Source organism: Drosophila mojavensis, unplaced genomic scaffold (genome assembly GCF_018153725.1).
Source record: "Drosophila mojavensis isolate 15081-1352.22 unplaced genomic scaffold, ASM1815372v1 contig_16, whole genome shotgun sequence".
Lineage (NCBI taxonomy): Eukaryota > Metazoa > Arthropoda > Insecta > Diptera > Drosophilidae > Drosophila > Drosophila mojavensis.
The window spans coordinates 5950932-5972999 of NW_025318693.1; the positions used below are offsets into that span (position 1 = coordinate 5950932).

Genomic DNA, 22068 nt, shown 5'->3' on the forward strand with positions numbered 1-22068 from the left:
CTCACTCACTCATTCAGCTTTTGAATTTTACAACTTTTTCAGGATCTGCAATCGGAAATTGAAACCCATCGCGTTGTTTACGATCGTCTCGATGGCACCGGCCGCAAACTTTTGGGTTCGCTCACCTCGCAAGAGGACGCCGTTATGCTGCAGCGCCGCTTGGATGAAATGAATCAACGCTGGAATAATTTAAAATCGAAAAGTATTGCAATCAGGTAAGTGGTTTTTGCCTCCAACTTTCTCCTTTTCTATATATAAATATATATATATATATATATATATATATATATATATATTTTTTTTTTTTTTGCCCACTGCTGCTTCTGGCTCTCTGAGTGTTTCCTTGTGTTTGTTCGAGCTCTTGCCGCTAACGCTTTCCACTTAGTTATATATATTTACATATATATGTATATATATATTTACATATATATGTATATATATATTTACATATATATGTATATATATATGAATATATATATATATTTTTTTTTTTTATTTACTTTTGTTTGTGACTAAGCAAACTCACATCTGTGCATGGAGCTCTGAGCACTGCATAACTAGGCCAATGTGCATTCGATGAATGCGTAAATATATGTAATGAGCATGATGATGAAACATTTGTAAAAGTTAAAATAAAATATGTATGCATATGAAATATATACATATACAAATGTAATAATATATATAATATGATATATGCAGCATAATAAGAAATTAATAGAAAAGCCTTTTGGCTGTTATGTTCTGTTTGCCTCCCAGTGTTGCCATAGCATTGCACAGAGGCTGTCAGCTTGTATTAACTGAGTGAGTTTTGCGTCTCAGCTGCACGCATCTCTAATCTGTATGCTGTAATTCTCTACGCGAGATAGAAAGCTGTAGCTATAGCTCCAGGAAGTTGCGTTTGTTGTTGAATGAGAGAGAGAGAGAGAGAGAGAGAGAGAGAGAGAGAGAGAGAGAGAGTAGGGTACTCAAGTCCATTGTTGGCTTGGTATGATTTCCATGAACGACGAGAGAAAATACGAGAAATAGAAAATATAACGGAAGCTGTTTCAAAAGGCACTTGGATATTTATATATCGCAGAGTAATTCGTTTATATAAATATTGTATACAAACATTTTGAGAAACACTCTTAATCTAATGCTGAAATCAATTATTAGCTTGTCTATATACTGTATTGAAATATGAGAATGTAAGGGAACTGATAATCAAGCAACAAGGGTCACAATTTCCTATAGGATTCGATAGGATAATAACAGATTTCTGCATTAGATTAAGAATGAATGTATAACATAATATATGTATGTGCTTAGTCTTTCAGTTTCACAAACAACTCAAAACCTACTTCATAAGAAGTAGACTATAGACTATAAGGAATAGACTACTATAGTCTGTTACTTATAGTTCTAAACACTTAAAGTAAATTTGAAGTTGATCTAGAGAAGTTTTCATTATTTAACTCAGCATGTCTAAGAAATCGGTTTTCAATTTCCATTTCACCTTGTAATATTGATACTTTCCCATTGATATTGTGTAGCTCTAGCTTGAACATGAGTGTAAAATGAGAGCTCTAATATTCCAACATTCCAACATAGAATCTCAGTTCTTAGATCAGCGATTAATTCGCTTGTTTAGGGACTGTAAGCGCGGCCGAGTATCGTGAACACGAGCTGACGCGTTAATTAAACCACATTAAAGGCATGTTGTGTGCCATTTTCAGCGCCACAGACAACGGGATGCTGGACTCAAAGACTTTGTGTTGATGAAAATGCGAAAATAACCGTACAAACAAGCCAGTCAAACGAGCCGGGGCCGGCCATCAAGGACGGGCGACGTCAGTTTACGCGCGGTCAGGCAGCAGGCCAGATGTAAGAGCTACGCCCATAAAAGAGAGCTTGAAAATCAATATAAAAAAAAAAAAGCCATGAAGAATGGCAACATGAACAACAAAATGCGTGAAAAGTCCCGGAACCGGCAAAAGTGACACGGACACACAGAACACTGTATCGCTCCGCACGCGCCGTTGATGTGGCCAATCCGTGATGGGCGTTGACAGCTGCCTGGCTGGCAATATGATGCTATCCAGTCCGGGACGCGAGTTCAGCAGGTCCTTGTCCGCGCGTCCTGGGCGAGTGGCTGGCCGTGTGGCTGTATTTGTAATTTCCGCGTTTCATAAATAAAGCACGCCAGCGTTTACAAATATTGTCCGCTTGTTGATATTGATGCCGGGCCCCGGACTGATGATGCCGAGGCTGACTTGATCGAAAGTCAGGCAAACGGCGGCGCTTCTGTTTACTCGTTCGCACAGATAGTTGGCGCTGATGGCTTAAAATGAATAATGATGGTGACACGAGAAAAGCGGCGAACGCAATATGAATATAAAGCCAAAGTCTAGGGTCGAGGGTCGAGGGAAAACGCCGTACAACGGTGCGTATGCGCGCTGTGGCAGTGGCAGCCATATTTGAGGCTTCCTTTGGAGCGTTTTTCAATTAAGGCGCCCAAAAACAGAATAACAGCATAACAGCCAATGAATGACACCTTAAGTGTGCGCTGGCCACGCCCATCAGCAGGGCAGCCCCCGTTGGGTATTGTGGCTTGGCATTGCCTTTTGTTGACCAAGCTCTGACGATTATTCTTTGTCAGAGTTTCGAGATGCCTTCTATTTACGTTCATTGTTGGCGTTTTGGCATATTTCCGTTAGCCAAGTTTGGCCACTTCCAGCTCCACTTCCTCTTCCGATACGCTTGCTGTTGCTGTTGTTGTTGTTTGGGTTGTTTGGCCAGCAGCATTTGCTTTGCCGTTTCCTTGTGCTGTTTGCCTTGGCTTCACTTGTTGTTTGCTCTGCTGTGCCAGAGATTTGCTGGCTTATAAATTCCAGTGAAATATTTTGGACAGCACTTGAAAACTTTTAGTTTCTTGTTTGTATTAGCCGCGCCACTCGGCTCGCTCTGGGTCATTTATGTGCATAGTTGCGGGCTTTGAGCTTCTATCGGCAGTAGCCGCACCAGAGCCGCCTCCTGGCGTCAAAACTTTGTACTTTCAACTTGGTTTTTGTGGCATCTACAGGTGTCTCAACTGCAGCGCCATGTCTTAAGGCTGTCGTCGGAGTTTGAGTTGCGCGAAGATTGATGAACCCACTTGATGTAGAGAGTGCCCACATGTGGCTGCTCAGTGTGCCGTGTGGAGGATTGTCTTAAATTACATTTGGGACAGACAACACGGGTGGCAGTTGCTCTGTCGCCATGACGAGGGTTACCCACGCCCCATGCCAGCTTAAATGATGGATTTGCAAAAGTATTGCAATGCTCAATCAATGTATTAAGCACTGACAGTTGTGCAAAATCGCAATATTTATTCGCTTGTCAAGTGGGTGATGACAACAGCAGCATTTTATGAATATGCAGAGAGATGAGAGTTATGGGGCATAAGGTGTAATACTTGGGGCTTCTTTAAACCAGTGCTGCGTAATTAAATTCGGTAGAATGTTCCTAAGCACAGAACCTGAAACCCGAAAGCATTTAAAATTCGCTTGAATTCCCATTGCTTTGCCCCACTAATTGTCTCTGTTTAAGTCAACGCCAGCAGCTGTCGAAATAAGGCAAAGAAATCTGACGAGACATTGTCAAATGGAGAGTGACATGAAGTGGGTATACATTTCGGTCCTTGTATACATATATTGCAGAAGGAGCAGCAGCGGAGGGAAGGCAGACAACGAAATGAGCAAACCAAAAGCATTTTAATACATCTTATTTCCCAAGCATATTTCCGAGGCGAGTTATTTCTTTTATTATTTGCATGGGCGAAAAGGGAAAGTGGGCGTTAAGCTGGCAGGAGTCGGCTAAGGACATATGTATGGCTGCCCGGGTGCGATCCCAGTTGCAGGCCATGCGTTAATTACAAGCGAAGAACAGGCGAAAATAATAATCAAGAAAACGAGCCAAGGAATTTCGCCAAAGATAAACAGACAAAGCGCAAAGCGCTCCTCCTAGCGGGCTTATTGCAGGGCGAGGAGTGGATGCAGAATTTTCAGATGCCCGAGCGGGACAAAAAAAAAATATATATATGCCCAGGAAATGGACGACAGGAAAAAAAATAAAAGATGAAGGAGAAGAGAAAGAAGCAGAAAATATAATGTCATGGCATTTCACAATTACAGCGAGAGCTGAAATTTAGCATAGACGACAGCCACTTGGGTCGTCGCCATGCCTGGGGGCGCGGCTTGGGAGGGTTTATTAGACGCCCCGCCCCCGAGGCAGACGAACAAACGGACGGACGGATGGACGGGTGGACGGATGGACGGACGGAAGCAGACAAATTGTCGCTGCCATTTTGTGGATGTTGCTGGGCATCGTTGGTAATCAACACAGCTGCTTGGCCAGTGTTGTAAAGTGCCAAATTAAATTTAATATTATTATCAAGCTTATGTATTCTCCGTTTTTTGCCCCCCAACCGCTAACCTTCGCACTTTGACCCTCTTTTGCTTACAGAAATCGCCTGGAATCAAATTCGGAGCACTGGAATGCCTTGCTGCTGTCGCTGCGAGAGCTAACCGAGTGGGTCATTCGCAAGGATACGGAGCTCAGCAGCTTAGGCTTGGGCCCGGTGCGCGGCGATGCGGCCAGTCTGCAAAAACAGCTTGTAAGTTCATCCTCCAGATAACCTGTTAAATAATGCGAAACTATGTGCTAAGATCTACGTAAAATGAAAGCCGTAAGCCGGCGAGCTTATAGTATTTTAACTATAAATATGTTCTTTTGGCTTATGTGTTAGTCTCCTAGTTGGAAAGACAAAAATTCAGTACATCAATCCTCTATTCAATCAGCTAGTCAGTCAGTGCATCAGCTTGAGAGTCGATTGATCAATCTGTCAATTAGTCAGTCTGTCCTTCATAACAAAAATGGACAATTAATTGTAACAAAAAACATTAAAATTTCATCAATCAGTTCAAGCTTTAATCAATGTGTCCCCTAATCATGGAGATGTTAGCTCAGTCAACTAATATGCTCTTTAATTAATTGACAGATTGATTGAAGCATGAACTGATTAATAAATACAAATACCTTATTCAGATAATGGGTATATCAAAAAATCAATGCAGAAATATATCAATTGTCTGTCAATCAATCTGACACTCAGTTGAATTATCCTTCAGTCAGTCAATCAGTTAATCAATCAATGAGTCAGTCAATAGGTCTGTAAACTAATCAGTCATTCAGCTTTTTTATTGAAATAATAGTTAAGCAAATATTATATAGCGCAATCTGAAATCGACGAATGAGATTAATATATATTATTTATATTTATTTTGAAACAACGTACAAAAAACGCTATATGTATATACATAGAACACATTTATCTTATATATAATAAATATATGCTTACAAATTCAAAATATGTATTCAAATCAAGTTTATTACATTTCAATATAGAAACCTAAAAAACTCTAAATTTGAAAAAAAAAAAAATAAATAAATAAATAAATAAATAAAAACATAAATATTTCATTAGCCCTTTAACCGACTAAGCACAGAGCTTATTAATGGATTATTCAATACCTAAAATCATTAATATTAGCACAGTAGAGTCTGGTTATATCGGCTCCGCTTATAGCGTCCGTACGTTTATTGCTACGAAAATTCTGGTCCCCAGGCAAACTAACATGAGTAAATTTATATGGCTATAGCGTCTACCGGATATAACGACGGTACCTTGAGCGTCGTTATAATCGGATTTCCCTATCTTTTTAATTTATATAGTAAAGCATTATGCCCATTAAATCTGTTGCCTTCAAAGTCTTGACTCGACATCAACATAAGTTGGCCCTAATGTATTTGGGCCTACGTTGAAAAGTATTACATGGCCTAATTGCGAATTATAGAATAATTAACTAATTAGTTGTAATATTAAAGTAAATGTGATGCTAGGTGTTGCACTCAGCGCGAATCCAGTTGGGTCGGTCTGAAGCATCTCGGTGAATATCTAGAGTACTTGCAATGGGCATGCCCTCAATAAGAGCGAGCACAAAGTTCACTCTGCAGTTGCTGCTCATCATGAGCTTGTTTGTTGGCTTTTGCTGTCCTTTTACCCTCTCTGCTTAAGTGTGTGTGTGTGTGTGTGTGTGTGCTGCCAACGACCCAATTTGAACCTTTTTGCAGAGCCCTGGCTGCACCTCAATTTGCTCGGCCCAACTAATTGTGTGGAAGGCTTTGGCAGAGTCAAGTGCGGGATGCTGGCATTTTTAGTGCCATTCTCAGCCGCAATTTGTAATTTTTCGACTGTATATGTCTCCCTCACCCTCACCCTCTCTCTCCCACTGTGTGTGTGTGTGTGTGTGTGTGTGTGAAGGGTCTCTGTGATTTAATGGCGCATAAAGCGGTTGGCAAGCCCATTTTGTGTGCTGGGCATATTTCGAGCAAATATTTAGGCATAATTATATGTATGTCAGGCAAATCGGATTCACGCTTTGTTCAAATGCAGTTGAAATAATTGCAAAGCCGCACTTGACACGGCTTTCATAGTTACACATTCTGTTTGAACTATTCGGCCCAGTTGACATTAGCATCGCCAGAGTATTATCAGAGTAAATTGAGCCGAGCGCATTTAATTTCATATCAACAACAACATATTTGTGCATTGAATTCGCAGCAGCAATGCTATTGTTCAATTGATTACGAATTTTATAATTGAGATTTGCTGCATACAAACTATGTGCTAGATATTACATTTGGGCTTTGGCCTGCTGTGCGTATACGCAATATCTGAAATTCCACGATATCAATACGATATGTGGTCTGTTTATAAAATAAAAACTTTTGAAATATGCCATTGTTTCATGCACAATTTATCGAAATTAAAATTTACTCAATTTAATAAACCGATTTCGGATGAGATTTCAGTCGGACTTGCTCCACTCGGCTGAGCCTATGTCAATGTTTTTTATTGCCAGCTCATAGATTTTTATTTTTATTTTATTTTTTTCTTTTCTTTTTATTTGCGGCTCTGCCATTGATTCTGCTCAGAGTCAAGTGCTACAGAGTATCTTAACTGCCCAACTTGACCGAATTGCGTAGTTGAATTGAAAGTCCCACTTGGGGCTAAACTGCTGCTCTGGCTGCGAATTCTTAAATAATTGTTAAATGATGCTTGTTATGTCAGAAACATTCGCACTCACACACACGAGTATATACACATATGTACACATATGTATGCCGGAAATCACTTAAGAGCGGGGGAGAAAAAAGCAGCAGCAGCAGTAGCAGCAGTAGCAGGAGCTGAAATGGCAGTAGAGGCAGGACTTGGCCAGGCCAGTTGAAAATGGGGAAACACTGTCTAACACAGCGTGCGCCACTTGAATTTCACTTACCCTCAGCATACACACACACACACACACAAACACCCGCTGGGAACTGGAGGGATGAAAAAAATGAGGCAACTTTCACCCTTGGCAGCAGGAGCAGGCTGTGGAAATCTATTGCCTGCCACTAAGTTACGGTCTGCCGGACATTTACATTTCGGCTGCTGGCGCGGCATGGAGTGAACCTATAGCTGAAGCTGGAGCTGGAGTGGGGCCCAGTCTTGAGTTGCGGCTCCAACACACTCGAAAAGGAATTTGGCTTGTATTTCGTATTGCCTTTCATTTGATTCGCCAGCATTCGGCGTGCCCTTTGGCCGCATTGTTGCATTTTTTATTCCAACACTAAATGCATTAAACACGAAATTTATTGTGAGCTTCTTCACGCCGAGCTGAGCTGCTATGAAGTGCGCTCACTATATATGTATATATATATTTCTTCCTGTGTATTTCTCTCTTTCATTTGGCTCTTTCATTTGGAAGCCAATAGCAGCAATGGCCGAATAGTTTATGGCTGGCCAAGTATCATTACTCGTTATGATTATTTGTGGCCAAAATAAATAAATCTTTGACAGAAATAATAGTAGAATGGTATATATATTTGCAAGTGAAAACGAAAAAAAAAAAAAAAACACAAGAACTATCTCTAAAACAAAATCTCATTTTGATTTTTTCTCTTTTGTGCTTGCAGGATGATCATAAAGCTTTTCGCCGTCAGCTGGAGGATAAACGCCCAATTGTTGAGAGCAATTTAACGAGCGGTCGTCAGTATATAGCCAGCGAGACGCCCGTTTCGGATACCAGCGATACCGAGGGTAAGTTTTACGGCTAACCATTAAATTATTATGCATGCGGGGCAGGCAGATAGACGTCCATAAAACATTGACCACAAAACTGACCATGAATTCTCAACTATTTAAAGCGAACTCTGTTCTCTCGATGCTTCAAGTATCATCATCGACAATCAGTTTAGCTCAACTCAACTCGCATTCACACAGCCGAGAACTCATCGGGATTCAACAATTGCCTTCTCATTGCATTTGCAATTTGTATGGCAAATCTCAAAATCAAACATCAACACAACATGTACAACTAAGAACTCCATTGAGCTCTGCCCGCAGAGGCTTAGCTGACCAGCACACACACAGAGAGAGAGAGAGAGAGAGAGAGAGAGAGAGAGAGTTTTGTGCACGTGAGACGCCTAACTCTGTGCTGTGGCTGGTTCGGAATCACCAATTGATTTTGTTTCATTGCGAATATTTTTTTTTTTTCGGTATTTGTTTTTATTTTTCCTCGTTTTTTTTTTTTTTTTTTTTTTTTTTTTGCTGTGGGCTTAGTTCCCTTTCAACTACAGCCAACAATTTAGCAAATGACCATTGGCTTAGTTAGTGCTGTTCGTTTCCAGCATGCGCACAATGGCGACAGATCACCAATGGCCACGCCCACGAGGAGGCGTCAACGATAATTGCAGCCAAAGCAATTAGTGCGATTAGTACGCTATTAGTGCCAAACCATCAACAGTTGCCCCCAAACTGTAGCTGTGCGTGTGTGTGTGTGTGCCATTAAGTTTGGCATTTGTGTGTGTGTGTGTGTGTGTGGCTACGGAATCTGTGCTTTTAGCTGGCATTTAAATTTAACCATTCATGTTTATTCTGCGGCTATCGGCAGGCCGTATCAGTGCACAGGCAGCATAAACTTGCGTTCAAATTAAATTAAATCCTTCCCCTTTAGCCAAAATCTCATTAATTTGTTTAGCCCAATTAAATATTTGCCAAATTTCAATTAGAAAATACATATTTATATAGCCTATTAGAGCAGTCGGGCAGCATTAAATACAAAAGCGAACGACCTGAAGTGAAAACGTGATATTTTCAAACATATCATATCATTATAGGAGACTTTAACAGGCTACAGTGATGGCTAGATAAGTGAGACTGTATACAGTAAAAAATATGTGTTCCAAGTTTACTCATTGTTTGCTATTAGACTAATTAATTGAGTTTTTCATATCATTCTAGACACTTTCTTCTGTTTTTACAGTGATGGCCAAATAAATGAGACAGCTAGACTAGAAAAAGAAAATCTTGCATATGTAGACAATACTAAATTTAGTCTTTTATTCTTATTAGACTAATTAAATTAGTGATTCATATCAGTTTAGTACTCAACCTATACAGTGATGGCTAGATAAATCAGACAGTTAGATTAAAAATAGAACAATCTTTCATATATAGACAATATCTCTTTATTATGTTTAGTTCTTAACTCTTTTTAGACTAATTAATTAAGTTTTTCATATCATTTTCAACAACTTTCTCAGGCTATGCAATTCTCTTCTAAACAGTGATGGCAACATAAAAGAGATAGACTATAAATTGTAAAGTCCTTCATATGTAGATAATATAACATTGCAAAGTTGATTTTTATAAATCTTATTAGACTAATTAAATTAGTTTTTCATATAATTTTAGGCATTTATATCATGCCATCACCTATACAGTGATGGCCAAATAAGTGGTACAGTTAGCTCATAAACAGAAAAGTCTTTTATAAATATATATATATTTTTTTACAAAGCTATGGATATCTTTGATTCTTATTGTACTAATTAATTGAGTTTTTCATATCCATTCAGGCAATTTGGTCAGTCTTTGCTGTTCTACCTATACAATGATGGCCAAATTAGTGAAACACTTAGACTATAGAAATGTCTTTCATATATAGACAGCATCTCATCTACAGCTTACTCTTTGACTGTTACTAAACTAATTAATTTAGTTTTTCTACCCTGGCTCATCTCTTTTTTCACTTTTCCCTTGCTTTGACAGAGAACAGGTTGAATCCCTCACAGTTCCTACACAAGCCCAGTTTTTTGTTCTATTTTTTGTATGTTTTCGCTTTTTTTATTTTGTGTGTTATTTGACCCTTTTAATTGAAATGCTAAAAATACTTTTGCTTTTAACCTACATTGGTTGCAGCTCAGCATTCAAATTGAAATTTAAAGTTTCCTTTCTCTTTTGCATTTGACCAAATTGAATTTGTTTGGAAAAATGACGGATGCTGTGCGGAGAAGAAGAAGAAGTCGCAATGAAAACGAAATCAACGGCAAAGCGAAAAGTTTTGCTGACGTTCACATCCATCGAGAGAGGTCCGTCTTCAGACGCATTTTCCATTTCCATCAACAATCTCCTGGCGCTGGCGCTGTCGCTGGCGTCAGGCAGTGAAGCGCGGAAAGAGCAGAAAACATCTATGCGATAAACTCAATCTGAAATTGAATTTGAATATTACAACAGTTCCGCTGCTGGCGGGCGCTTCCTCAAAGTATTTCTCCATGCCCGATATTTGCTTAGCATCATATTAGCAGATGACGACTGGCCAGCCAGCCAGCCAGCCAGTCAGCCAGCCGCCGGCGCGGGGCCATAAAAGTTGTTCTCCGGCTCCGTTCGTGCATTAAATTAAATTCAGATTTAGCCAACGGCTCTGACATTCATCGATGCTCAGTCGCAGAAGCCGCTGTCTTTGTCATACGGCTCTCTCTCTCTCTCTCTCTCGCCCTCTCGTCAGCAGCTCGGGGGATTGATTTTCTTCTAGCCTCGACTGCCACTTGTCACTCTCATTCTCACGCCACTCGCCCTCTCTCGCACTCTGGCTCTTGCATTTCCGCCACATGCACGTCAGCCTGTCTCTCATGTCTCTCTCATGTCTCATGACATTTCCATTATGTTTTCTTCTCTGGTTTTCCCCTGTCAATTTGGGATAGGATATTGCTGAAATTCCTTGCCTTTGACCTGCAATTGTATAGCACTATTAAATAGCCTAAGCGATAATTTTAATACATGATAAGCCATTTAGAGTGCTCATCATTATCTAGGCCGGCCCACTCTTCGAGTCTCTTTCAAGCGGAACCATAAACTGCTAATTTGATTGAAAGCCAACTCTCTGGGGAAGAAGTTGAGCTGTCCCCTGAGCGTATCTCTTGCATCGATGTGCCCAACGCAGAGCTGAGATTATTTTATTGCAAATTTAATCACCGCTCGCAATCAGCATAATCAAAGTTGGGCCCCGTTTGGCATCGTCAGCATAATCATGGCTGTCGGTAAACATTAAGAACCGTAATATCATCTCTAATTCATAAAGTTACGTGCCGCAGGGCAGGGTGGGCGGCGCAAAGGCGTGGCGTGTCGAATATGATAGCACTTGCAATTGTTTTCGCCCCGCCGACAATTTTTATAATTTTTTTTTTATATTTTTTTTTGGCTTTTTTTCACACACTTTTCGACTTTTGCCTCTTTTTGCAGCCGCCCACGACTCCGACTCGCGTTACATGTCCGCCGAGGAGCAGAGCCGGGAACTGGCGCGCAGCATACGGCGCGAGGTGGGCAAACTTTCGGAGCAGTGGAACAATCTAATCGATAGATCTGACAATTGGAAGCATCGTTTGGACGAGTACATGACGGTAAGTCAGCCAGCGATAATGCAAACTTCTTTCCCTAACTCCCCCCAACCCCCACTCTTCACGCTGCGTGTTACATTTTCATAAATTTCTTCTGACTCGCGGCTGAAGCATCTCATGAGCATTTCAATTGATTCCCGGTGCGAGCGCTCGTGACTTTTTCTTTTCGTTCACTTCTGTAATTTGTATGGCATCCAATTTGTTTTAGTCTGAGCAGCGGCAGCTCCACGAAATTTGGATTTTTCAAGGGGCCGCCGACAAATATGAGCGAGTCTCTTTGTGTGTGCGCAATTATGGTTTGCAATGCGAAAAGGTGCTCGAACTTTGTGAAGGAAATCAAATCAGTGTCAGCGGAGAGCGCTCTTGAATGGAATCATTAGGAGGCAAAAAGAAGAGAGAACAAAATTAGAATTTGTAATTTCCGTGTTGCCAACTGCAGTGGAGTCGGGCATTGAACACATTGAACGACACTTAAGCAGTAAAATTTAAATAAACATTCATTAGTCATTCAGTTAAATTGTCCGAGGACTGCAGCATCCCTCGGCTACAAGCGAGTCCTTAATATATTATTCAATTACATTTTCTTATGCTCACATGGAGCGAAGAAAAACAACCCACAAACACAAAAGGAGAAAAACAAATACTTTTGAAAGTGTTGAATGGCTTTTGCTCTCGCATTGTTATTTTACTCCACACAATTTGGGGTTATTTTTTTGTTTTTTGCTTGACAGTTTGTGGGTTTGCGGGCTTGTGGCTGTGGTCGGGTGGACGGGTGGGGTTCGGCTGATGGCTAATAAATGCAAGTGTGTTTTTTACGACACATATCGTTTGGATTGCAGAACAACAGCAACAACATGAATATAACAACAAAATATTTGCCACAAATGTGACGGGCGGCTGGCAACGGCTGTCGTTACTCATACGCACCGTAAATTTGATGCAACAAAGTTTGGCCGCATAAAAATGTCACAGAGTGTGCAAGCAATGGATAGCCATGTACATGTACATGTGTATATGTGTGTATATATATGTATATATGTGTGTGTATAACTCGTTGAGTGGGCGGTTGTATAAAATATCAAAGCGCATAAAATGCACATATTGTGTATGATGTATGCTGTATGCGAGTCGTATAGCATACTTTTGGGCACCCGAGTCGAGCTCTAGCGAAAATCAATACGAAGCAATATATATAAGTACATATGTGTGTGTGCGTGGGTTGAAAATAGAAACAACAAGTGTGGAGGAGGCATAGAAAAATATTTGCCACAAAGTGCGCATAAATATGAGAGTTGAATGGCAAGTCAAGAGTCGTAGACAGAGACAGAGTGGCAGAGTAAGAAAGAGAGAGGGGGAGGGTGGATGGAGGCGAACAGAGAGTCAAGGCAAGTGGGCTTAAGATGTCAACCGTTAAGGGCTTAACGCGCCATGCTTGCTCGCTCACTCGCTCATATGTCGCACGTTTCTTGTGCTTAAAGTGCAACACGGAGGCATATGCTAATGTTGCCACATATTTAAGGCCAGCCACAATCTATCTAAATCCAAATCTAAATGAAAACAATGTAAAGCTCATGCTGTCAGTTTATTATAATGTTGTTGTTGTTGTTGTCTCTGTCTGCCAGCTTGTTTGTATTCCTACTAGGTTATATGTATATATATATAGCCTCAGCTCGCTTCTTTCCACTCTCTCTGTCTCTCTTTCTCTCTCTCTCTCTGCCTATTTCTCTTCTCATGTATACACAGATGTGCCACCAGGGAGCTGTTTATATTTTACTGCGTCCAACTAGACAAATGCGAGTGTATTTGTGCACATAAATGCCTCAATGCAAGACAGCTGAGTGACCCATTTATGAGATTTGAAATTTTAAATGTGAAAAGAACAAATTTTAAAGCTAACCAAGAAGATTATCAAGAACAAAAAAGTAAAAATAAATCAAATAAAATAAAATAAAATTTGTAGTTTAGCTTTGCTAAGAAAACATTTCGAAGCTAAACTCTTCTCTTGGAATATTTGATGCGAAAATATTTTGTTTTAAGCTCTTATAGTTAGCAGTCATCTTTATATCAAACACAATGAATATTGCCCGAATATTCCATAATTTATTGAGTGCGAAGCGAAGCAGTTCTGGAACTCTCAAGTTGAGACACTTTTGGCATCACTTAACCAAAGGTGAATTTCTGCTCTCTTTTTATTTGTACTCTTCTTTTGACTATGTGTTCTTTGCGGTCTTTGTGCATGGCGGTGCAGGTTGCAGTCGACGAAAAAGTGATAAGGCAAACTTTAATAAAATTAACAACATGCTGGAAAAAATGAAAAAGAACGAAGCGAAATAGCATTAAAAACTTTCTCAACAAGCTGGCAAAGTTATCCGTGCCCCGTTTTCGTAGAGTAAAGCGTAAAAAGTTTAAATAAATGCAACTTAAAACAATTACCAGGAAACCAGCACGAAATTGGAGCGACGAGCGCAAATGAAACTTTCAGTGTGTTAAAATAAACGCTTTATGGAGCGGTTGACTCTGCTTAAATGAAGTCGCCCAACGGCCGGACACGCAACATACGTCCCGTTCTAAAAGGGGCCAAAGAGCCAGCGAGCCAACTAGCCAACTTTGCCCACATCTCTGCTGACCAGAAGCTGGCGCAGAGTATCTAAGCCGCAGCGTGCGCTGCGGTTAATTGACCACAAAAATGTCCGTCCGCTGTCCGCTGTCCGCTGTCCGCTGTCCCTTGTCCGCAGCTCTGTGTGCAGTCTGGCTTGCTTGAGGAATTTCTATTAATTGAATAAAAGTTTGTGCGAGCAGTGGGCGTATTAAATTTAATTGAAAACTGCATTTTCATTGAAACATTTTATATACACTCAGTTTTTTATGCAAGCGTTGCGTTTGTGTTAAGCATACGCCGTGGGGTACACTGGGTTGGACATTGAAGATAAGAGAGAAAATACAAAAATTGTGGCATGTCAATGGCACGCATCCGCAGCGTGGCTTGTGGCTTACGTTTTGGCACCTTTTCCATGTGGCTGGTGAAATGAAAATGATTTTGCCAGCTACAAGCTTAATTGAAATTGCGCGAAGTCAGCAGCTTTTTGTGACAGCCCTTCATGCTGCAACAACAAAATAAAGAAAGAACAAAAAATGGGCAGAAAATGTTTTATAATTAATTTTGACTTGAGTAAATATTACCCAGAGCCGCCCAGTGCACTGCAGTGGGCAAAGGGAGGTCGCTCCTCGCCTGCTTGGCCTGCTAATGGATATTCGAGTTAACTGGTTTGTCGCCGCCAAACCACAAAAATTGCCAGTGGTGCTGTGGTGTGGCGCTGCACGTGCCGCATCTTCAATCAACCTGCTATCGAATGCAGTTCCGCTCGCATGAAGCCGACTCCAATTAGAGCTGCACTGGCCGTCTGCGTAATTGGCCGAGTAGTCGTAGTCAGCAGCCCGTTGCTGACACCAAAGTGACGCCTGACCACATTAATGCCTGGGCAATGGGCCCGAGGAGCCCTCTAAAAGCCGTTGACTGAGTGGCCCAATGAATGCTCATTATAGGGCAGAGTGCGAACTGAGTTGACAAACTTGGGCTGCCCAGCGCAATGCCGATCTGGAATTGCAACTTGATTAGGGTCGGCTTAGGGGCGGCAAAATGTGTGAAGGGTTGAGGCCAATGGCCACATCCATGCGTCATTGGCAGCCCAGAGCTTGGCGCTTTGAAATATGCTTTATTGATTTCCTGTAAAGCTGTAAGAATTGTAAAATAAATGTGTCGAAAACGCATTGCACTGGCCAATAGTCGAGGCCATATGGGCAGCGGCAGAGGCAGCGGGCAGCTAACGGCATCCCTTGGGCTGCTGACATTGTGAACACTTCTGCTGGCCATAATTTAACCACATGTGGTCGATATTGGCACACACACACACACACACACAGATACATACAGATGCACACACACACATACACATACAGGCAACTCATTTAACCGCTTATGACCGCTGCTCGCTGGTCGCTGTGGCAGCTGCTGCTGGTCCCTGACCACGTTCGACTTCGTTCACATCGTTGTCCTTGCCCAGCTGGTCCTTGCGGCTCTTCCTTCTGCTCGCCAGTTGGGCTTGTAAAATGTGTGGCTGGAGCAGAGGCAGTAGCGCCGCAGCAGCGGCTAGTTTAGTTTATTATGCAGTCCAGTCCAGACAACAATGAAATCAATTTAAATTGCATTGCTCGAAAATCGTTCAATAAATCACTCATACGCCATGCGTGCGGCGAGTGCGCTGTGATTTATGGCAGTTTGTTAAATTTGAATTGACAACTGGCAAAAGTGAGATACTCTTTGTTTTGACATCGCATTTTAATGCACTCCCAAAAGTATGCAACGCTTTTTAATGGCAAATTAGTTGGGACACAAACCATTAAAAAAAATTGTATTGTGGAATTACAACTTTTTTCCGCACTTGAATATAGAGTTTAAAATGCCAATTGAATGGACAAATTGCAAAAAATTACAAAATATAATCAATCAAATGGAATTCCTCGCAAAAAACAGTCGACATTATTTGCAATTCCTTTTCATTTGAACCCTTTCGGTTGGCCCTTTCAAATGAGCAGCAAACAGCGAACTGCGAATGATTTATTGATCTGAAATTGCAGCTAGTCTGACAGGAACGCCAAAAGTGCTGCAGTAGTTAAAGGCAAGCTTAAAAACTCTCACCAAAAAAAAAAAAAAAAAAAAAAAAAATAGAAAATGTAGAAGGAGAAAAAAATAATATTTTTTCCTGCTTCCCGCATGGGAAATCAATTGATTGTCACGCTGAAATGGCTTGGCTTTGGCTTTGGCTTTAGCATTGGCTTTAGCTTTGGGTCTGGCTTTGGCTCTGGCTCTGGCTCTTGCTACACATTCGCTGATTACTTTGGCTATGATTGTGGCTTGGCTGTAGGTGCGCAGCGCTCACTGCCTGCCACTATCAATATACAACACACACACACATACACTCACACACGCTCTCGTTGACTTTCTGATAGCCTTTTTCTGTTATTGTTATTTGCTAGACTTTTATTTGCAAAACTGCACCAATATGCCATGAAATGTAACCGTGCATAATTGTCAAACGTGTTCAGTTATATTGACAATACGTGCACACAGCCAATCGCCCACAAGCACAAACATGCACACACTCACACACACACATGTATACGCAGTATGTGAGTGCAGCTGCCTGCACGCAAACCAATTCATTTGCCGTTTAACTGCAGCATTTTTTTTTTTTTTTTTTTTTTTGCATTGTTTTTGTCGCCGCCTGGCGCCATTTTGTTTGCAGTTTTAACCCTTCAACCGTTTTGTGGTTTGGACCTATATTTGATGGGGCTTTTTGCGTCATTTAAATATGAAATATTGAATGCACATATGCGAACCATTAGATGATTAATAAAAATACGTATCAATATATATAAAACAAGGAATAATGGAAATAATAAATGTATATATTTTTGCTCATATCGATCAAAAGAATGAAAATTTATAGATTTTTTCAATTTGACTAGAATCTGTTTCGAAGCTCAATGAAAACCCTCAAAATAAAATTAATATAAATAATTAAACTAAAGCTAGAGCAACTAATTTTATATAAGACTAAATTTATATAGATTCGATTCGCTTACAATTATTATAGCCACGATTTATTAAAAAGTATTCACGAATTTATCGAAAATAAATATTAAATTTTTGTTTTCGCATAATATAAATATTATGACAAGTGCTGTAAATTTTTAACTGTAACCAAATGACAAGAACTGCATTATTCATGAGTTAAAAGTAAAGTCAATAATGAAGAGGAAAACTCAAAAATAAATGCAACTTAATTGGAATGTAAAGGAACTCTGCATGCAAATAACTGAATGCAATGCCTGAGCAGCTCAAAGATTTCAATTCAATTTGCAAATGCAGGAAATCCGACAACCACAAAAAAAAAAAAAAAAAAAAACAAACAACAACAGCTACAGAAAAAGGCCAAAAGACATTTCTGCCAGACGACAAATCGACTTTTGTGATGAGAAATATGCACATAGAGAGAGAGAGCGCGCGAGAGAGAGAGAGAGAGAGAGAGAGAGTGGGAAAGCGACTGCCTCGAGAAGTGGCAGTGTGAAAAATTATGCGCTCGAAATAGATTTTCCAGCGACACTTCAAAATAGGAAAAATGAATGAGAAATACAAAAAATAGAAAAAACGAGAAGCAGACTTGTCTTGCATGGAGTTTCCACTTGAGTCCGTCCAGAGCCAATGCGTCCGTGCTGTCGCGTCTGCAGTTAATAAATTTTTTTGCCACGTCCTTTGCTGGCGGCACAAGTGTGGACAAATCCACAGCTGAAATTCAAGAAAAAATTCTTCTCGAGCTGATCATAACTCGTTGCATGCATTTTTCACACTCTGCCATAAGCGACGGCTGTGTGGAAAGCAACAAGCTGCAAATACTTTCCACACACTCAGCGATTCGCCATTTAATATCAAATTCATTCAGAGTTCGCCGAGATTCAGTTGTTGGCCTGCCAAAGACATTGGCATATTCGTCTTTATCTGCAATACTTATGGTCCAAATATATATATGTATGTATGTATATATTAGTGGCTGGTGAGTGAGCAAGTGATATGGCTGTGAAGGCCTTTGCTTTATGCCGGTCATCAGGTGAACAGGTGCCATGCGCCAGACACATTCGAGTGTGGTCCGTGTGCTTCATTTCTGTTGTCAGTTTATGAAATGACGAAATTCAGAATATTTCGCTGTCGTAAAACTTGTTTCGATTACAAACCTTAGCCCAATATTCTGACTTCAAACTAATCGAATATCAAACGAGTTTTCAAATGAGAATCGAATGACTTGTCAATGGATTTCGGGTAGATGCGAGTTGATAAAGCATCTCAATGAAGAGACATGGGACATGAGACATGGGAAGACATATAAATCTACGTAAAATATATATACATAGATGATAGACTATATACGCATTCTACTCAATTCACTTTGAGCCCCAAGCATCGCTGCTTCAAGGTCATGCCAGCCTGTTTATACACATAAATGTATCCAATAAATCCTTCAGTGCCCCATTATGATGCACAACCCGTCCGTGAATCATAAGCTCCAAAAATATGGAGAGCTGAAAAAGGCGCGCACACAAAAATGCGTGTAAAAAGCCATAAAAATCGAATAAAGCAAACGAAATGCGGGAAACATAAAGTGGAGCGTCAAACGAGCCATTCAAATGCATTTATAAATGTATCAATACAAAGCAAAACAAAAACAAAAACAACAAATTTGTGGCAATAAACCAGGCGAATCGCAAAGCTCATTGAAATGTTACGAGTGCAACAACACTCAAGAGCCCCACTCAATTGGCCGGCAGATAAGCACTCAACACGCCACTTAATGAGCCCAGAAGCCGAGAGGGAGCGAGAGAGTAAAAGAGAGCAGCAATTGAGGGAACAACAAAACAAAGTGGACTAGCCGAAAAGGAAACAATACACAAATCTATGCATACACATGTACTAATATATATTTACATACACACACACACACACACACAAGCAAAACTCAAAGTGTGAGCTACAAGTTCTTGTGAGAGAGAGAGAGAGTGCGTGAGAGCGTGTTGCTGTTGTTGTTGTTAACTGAGAGTGAGTATGAGTGTGAGTGTGTGAATCGGGGAGAACAAGTTTCGTTACGCTAGTGGAGTTTGAGCGCAAAGTGGCCGCAGACTGCAGTGACAGCAACAGCGCCGTCGACGTCAACGTCAACGTTTACGTTGGCGCTGTCAGCGACGCTGACGGCCGTTCACTTAACGCATGCGGCCGGCGTTGTTGTTGGGTCAGTTAACGAAACGTCGGCGCGTAAGTTGGTTGCGTTTTTTGTAGAAGCGGCGCGCGCAGAACGCGATCAGCCGGCATTTGCCAAACGACAGATACATTTCGCAAAGCGCGAGATACATGCAAATTGTCTAAATAAAAAAATAAAAAAATAAAAAAAAATATATATATATATATAAAAAAGTGCAGCGAGGAGCCAACGCAATAAGTAACCAAAGCAAAAAGAAAAGAAATAAATAATGAAAACAAAGTGATTTGTGTGCTCCGTGTCGTGTTCTCAAAGCATGCAGCGCAGAGCATTGCTTCCCAAGAAGTGAAACACAAAACCCGAAAACAGTCCCAGAAATAACAAAAAAAAAAAAAAAAATAAAATAAAATAAATGAAATAAAATAAATTAAATTAAATAAAACACTGTTGTACAACAAACGAAAGTAACAAGAGTAATAAGGTCGCATTTATAACAATAATTTTTGTCAACGTCGGCGACGCGTCGGCAGCATGGCAGAAATTTGTGTGATAAAAGAAATGAAATTCTTTGTAACAGTCACGTTTTAAATTGTGCGCCCTTTTTTACAAAAAAAAAAAAAAAAAAAAAAAAAAAAAAAAGGAAAAGAAAAAGGAAAAACAAAATAATAATAAGCAGAGAAGAGTTTTCCTGTTTTTATTTGCATTTCATGCGCGGTGAATTTTGTTTAAGTTGTGCGCGCATTCGATCTTTTATCTAGAATCTAGACTCAAATTACTCACCTATATTTATAATGTTGTTGTTGTTGTTGTTGTGTGGTTGGGAAAACGTATTGCAACGGCGTTAAGCTCAAATTTGTGCTGCATGCGCTGAAATTAATTCGATTTCTTGTTTTGTTTTTGTCATTTTAAAAATAAAATCGAGACAGCTTAACAGAAAAAAAAAAAAAAAACAAAAAACAAAAAACAATATATATTTACGTTGATTGCAAGTTAATATTGTATAAAAAAAAAAAAACAAGCTGCTTACACCTGCAAAATCACTTCGTATGGGAAAAGCTAAGTGAACTGCATATATTTGGCTTGTTGTTGTTTATGGCTAATACCGAGGAGCGCTTTGGCTTAAATAATAATACAGTTAGTTCCTGTCGAGGATTACTTCTTATCGACAAGTCGACTTCAGTTTACAGTTAAAGTGATAATGCAATTTACATGTGACTTACGGCACATACTTCGCTGCATATGAGACGCGATAAGTCAGATAATATAGATGTATATATAGATGTATAGGTGTGTATATTTTGTATACATGTGTATATTTTGATTCAAGTAATGCTGAGTGTATAAACAGGTAGCTCACATTTCATGTCTTCGCTCTGTGGACACCCTTCCTGTAACTGGGTACGACCACACTTTTCATATCCCACGCTACACGCCCGAATGCGAATCGCTCGACGGCAGCCAGCGAAGGTCGTTTATTATTATTATTATTATTTTCTTTGCATTTTATTGCATCTCTGGCACAAAGGGGAGCACTGACGCTCCGTCGCACAGGACTCGCTTGCAGTGTATTTGTTAAAGCTGTCGCTTTATTTGCTTGTTGCCCTGTCAGCAGCAGAGCCGACTGAGATTGAGGAACCCAGGGTCAGAGACAGAGACAGAGACAGTCTCAGTCGCAGTCTCACTCAGAGTCTTCCTCTCACTCACAAGTTGGGTGCCTTATGTTTGTCATATGTTCCAGAGCTTCAGCTGGGGCACAAGCAACTCCAGTGCCCAGCGTCTTTTATACACTGTCATGTGCTTATTCTCACTTGTCTGCGCATCTCAACTGGGTTTACATTGTCGCACATCTTCATCAGCATCTGCATGTCTCATGTGTGTTTGTGTGTGTGCGATTCTTTATCTCTCACAGTTCTTAGTCATTGTTAAAGCAGCAGCTGCTGCTTCTGCTGCTGAGTTATCTCATTGTGCGCACATTCCAGCCGTGTCTCAGTCGAGGACGATCTCTCATATTAGGCGTGGGCGCAGCAATCCTGACGGTCTTTGTTGTTCATTCGGTTAATTAGGACGGGATGACTCAATCTCAATGTCAATCCCAATCCCAATCTCAATCTCAATCTCGTTGGCAAGGCGCCAGCTCAAGGTCTTTCATGGAGTCTGGAATCTTAACTCACAATTTCACTGTGAATGTCCCAAGCTCGAAGTGCGGCTGGCATGAATAATATTCAATGTAAATTCAATTGTCAGCTGCGGCTTGCATAATCTTAAAATACATTCATGCATTTGTTTTTAATTAGCCATATGTTTCTGTCACAATTCTTGTTTTGATTCTTATTGTTTTCTTTTTGATTATTTTTTTTTGTATTTTGCAGACGAGTTCAGTCTCAGTTGTAGCTCAAATTCTTATTACCGACACGCTCAAAGTACGTTTACACTTTTTATTTACCTTGTCTTACTTTCATTT

The 22068-nt window shown here is 40.3% G+C and overlaps 1 protein-coding gene across 15 annotated transcripts in view; it reads left to right on the forward strand.

The window, feature by feature from the left end:
* LOC6573279 (dystrophin) overlaps positions 1-22068 on the forward strand; it is a 168296-nt gene that overhangs the window by 120555 nt on the left and 25673 nt on the right. For 10 of the 15 annotated variants that reach the window (XM_044007342.1, XM_032731608.2, XM_044007336.1 and 7 more), the window contains 5 exons: positions 43-215; positions 4486-4636; positions 8041-8164; positions 11648-11805; positions 21977-22027. In XM_044007342.1, coding sequence (XP_043863277.1) covers positions 43-215; positions 4486-4636; positions 8041-8164; positions 11648-11805; positions 21977-22027 — 657 coding nt within the window. The remainder of the gene's footprint in view (positions 1-42; positions 216-4485; positions 4637-8040; positions 8165-11647; positions 11806-21976; positions 22028-22068) is intronic. The other 5 variants (XM_044007349.1, XM_044007343.1, XM_044007344.1 and 2 more) reach the window with 1 other exon arrangement.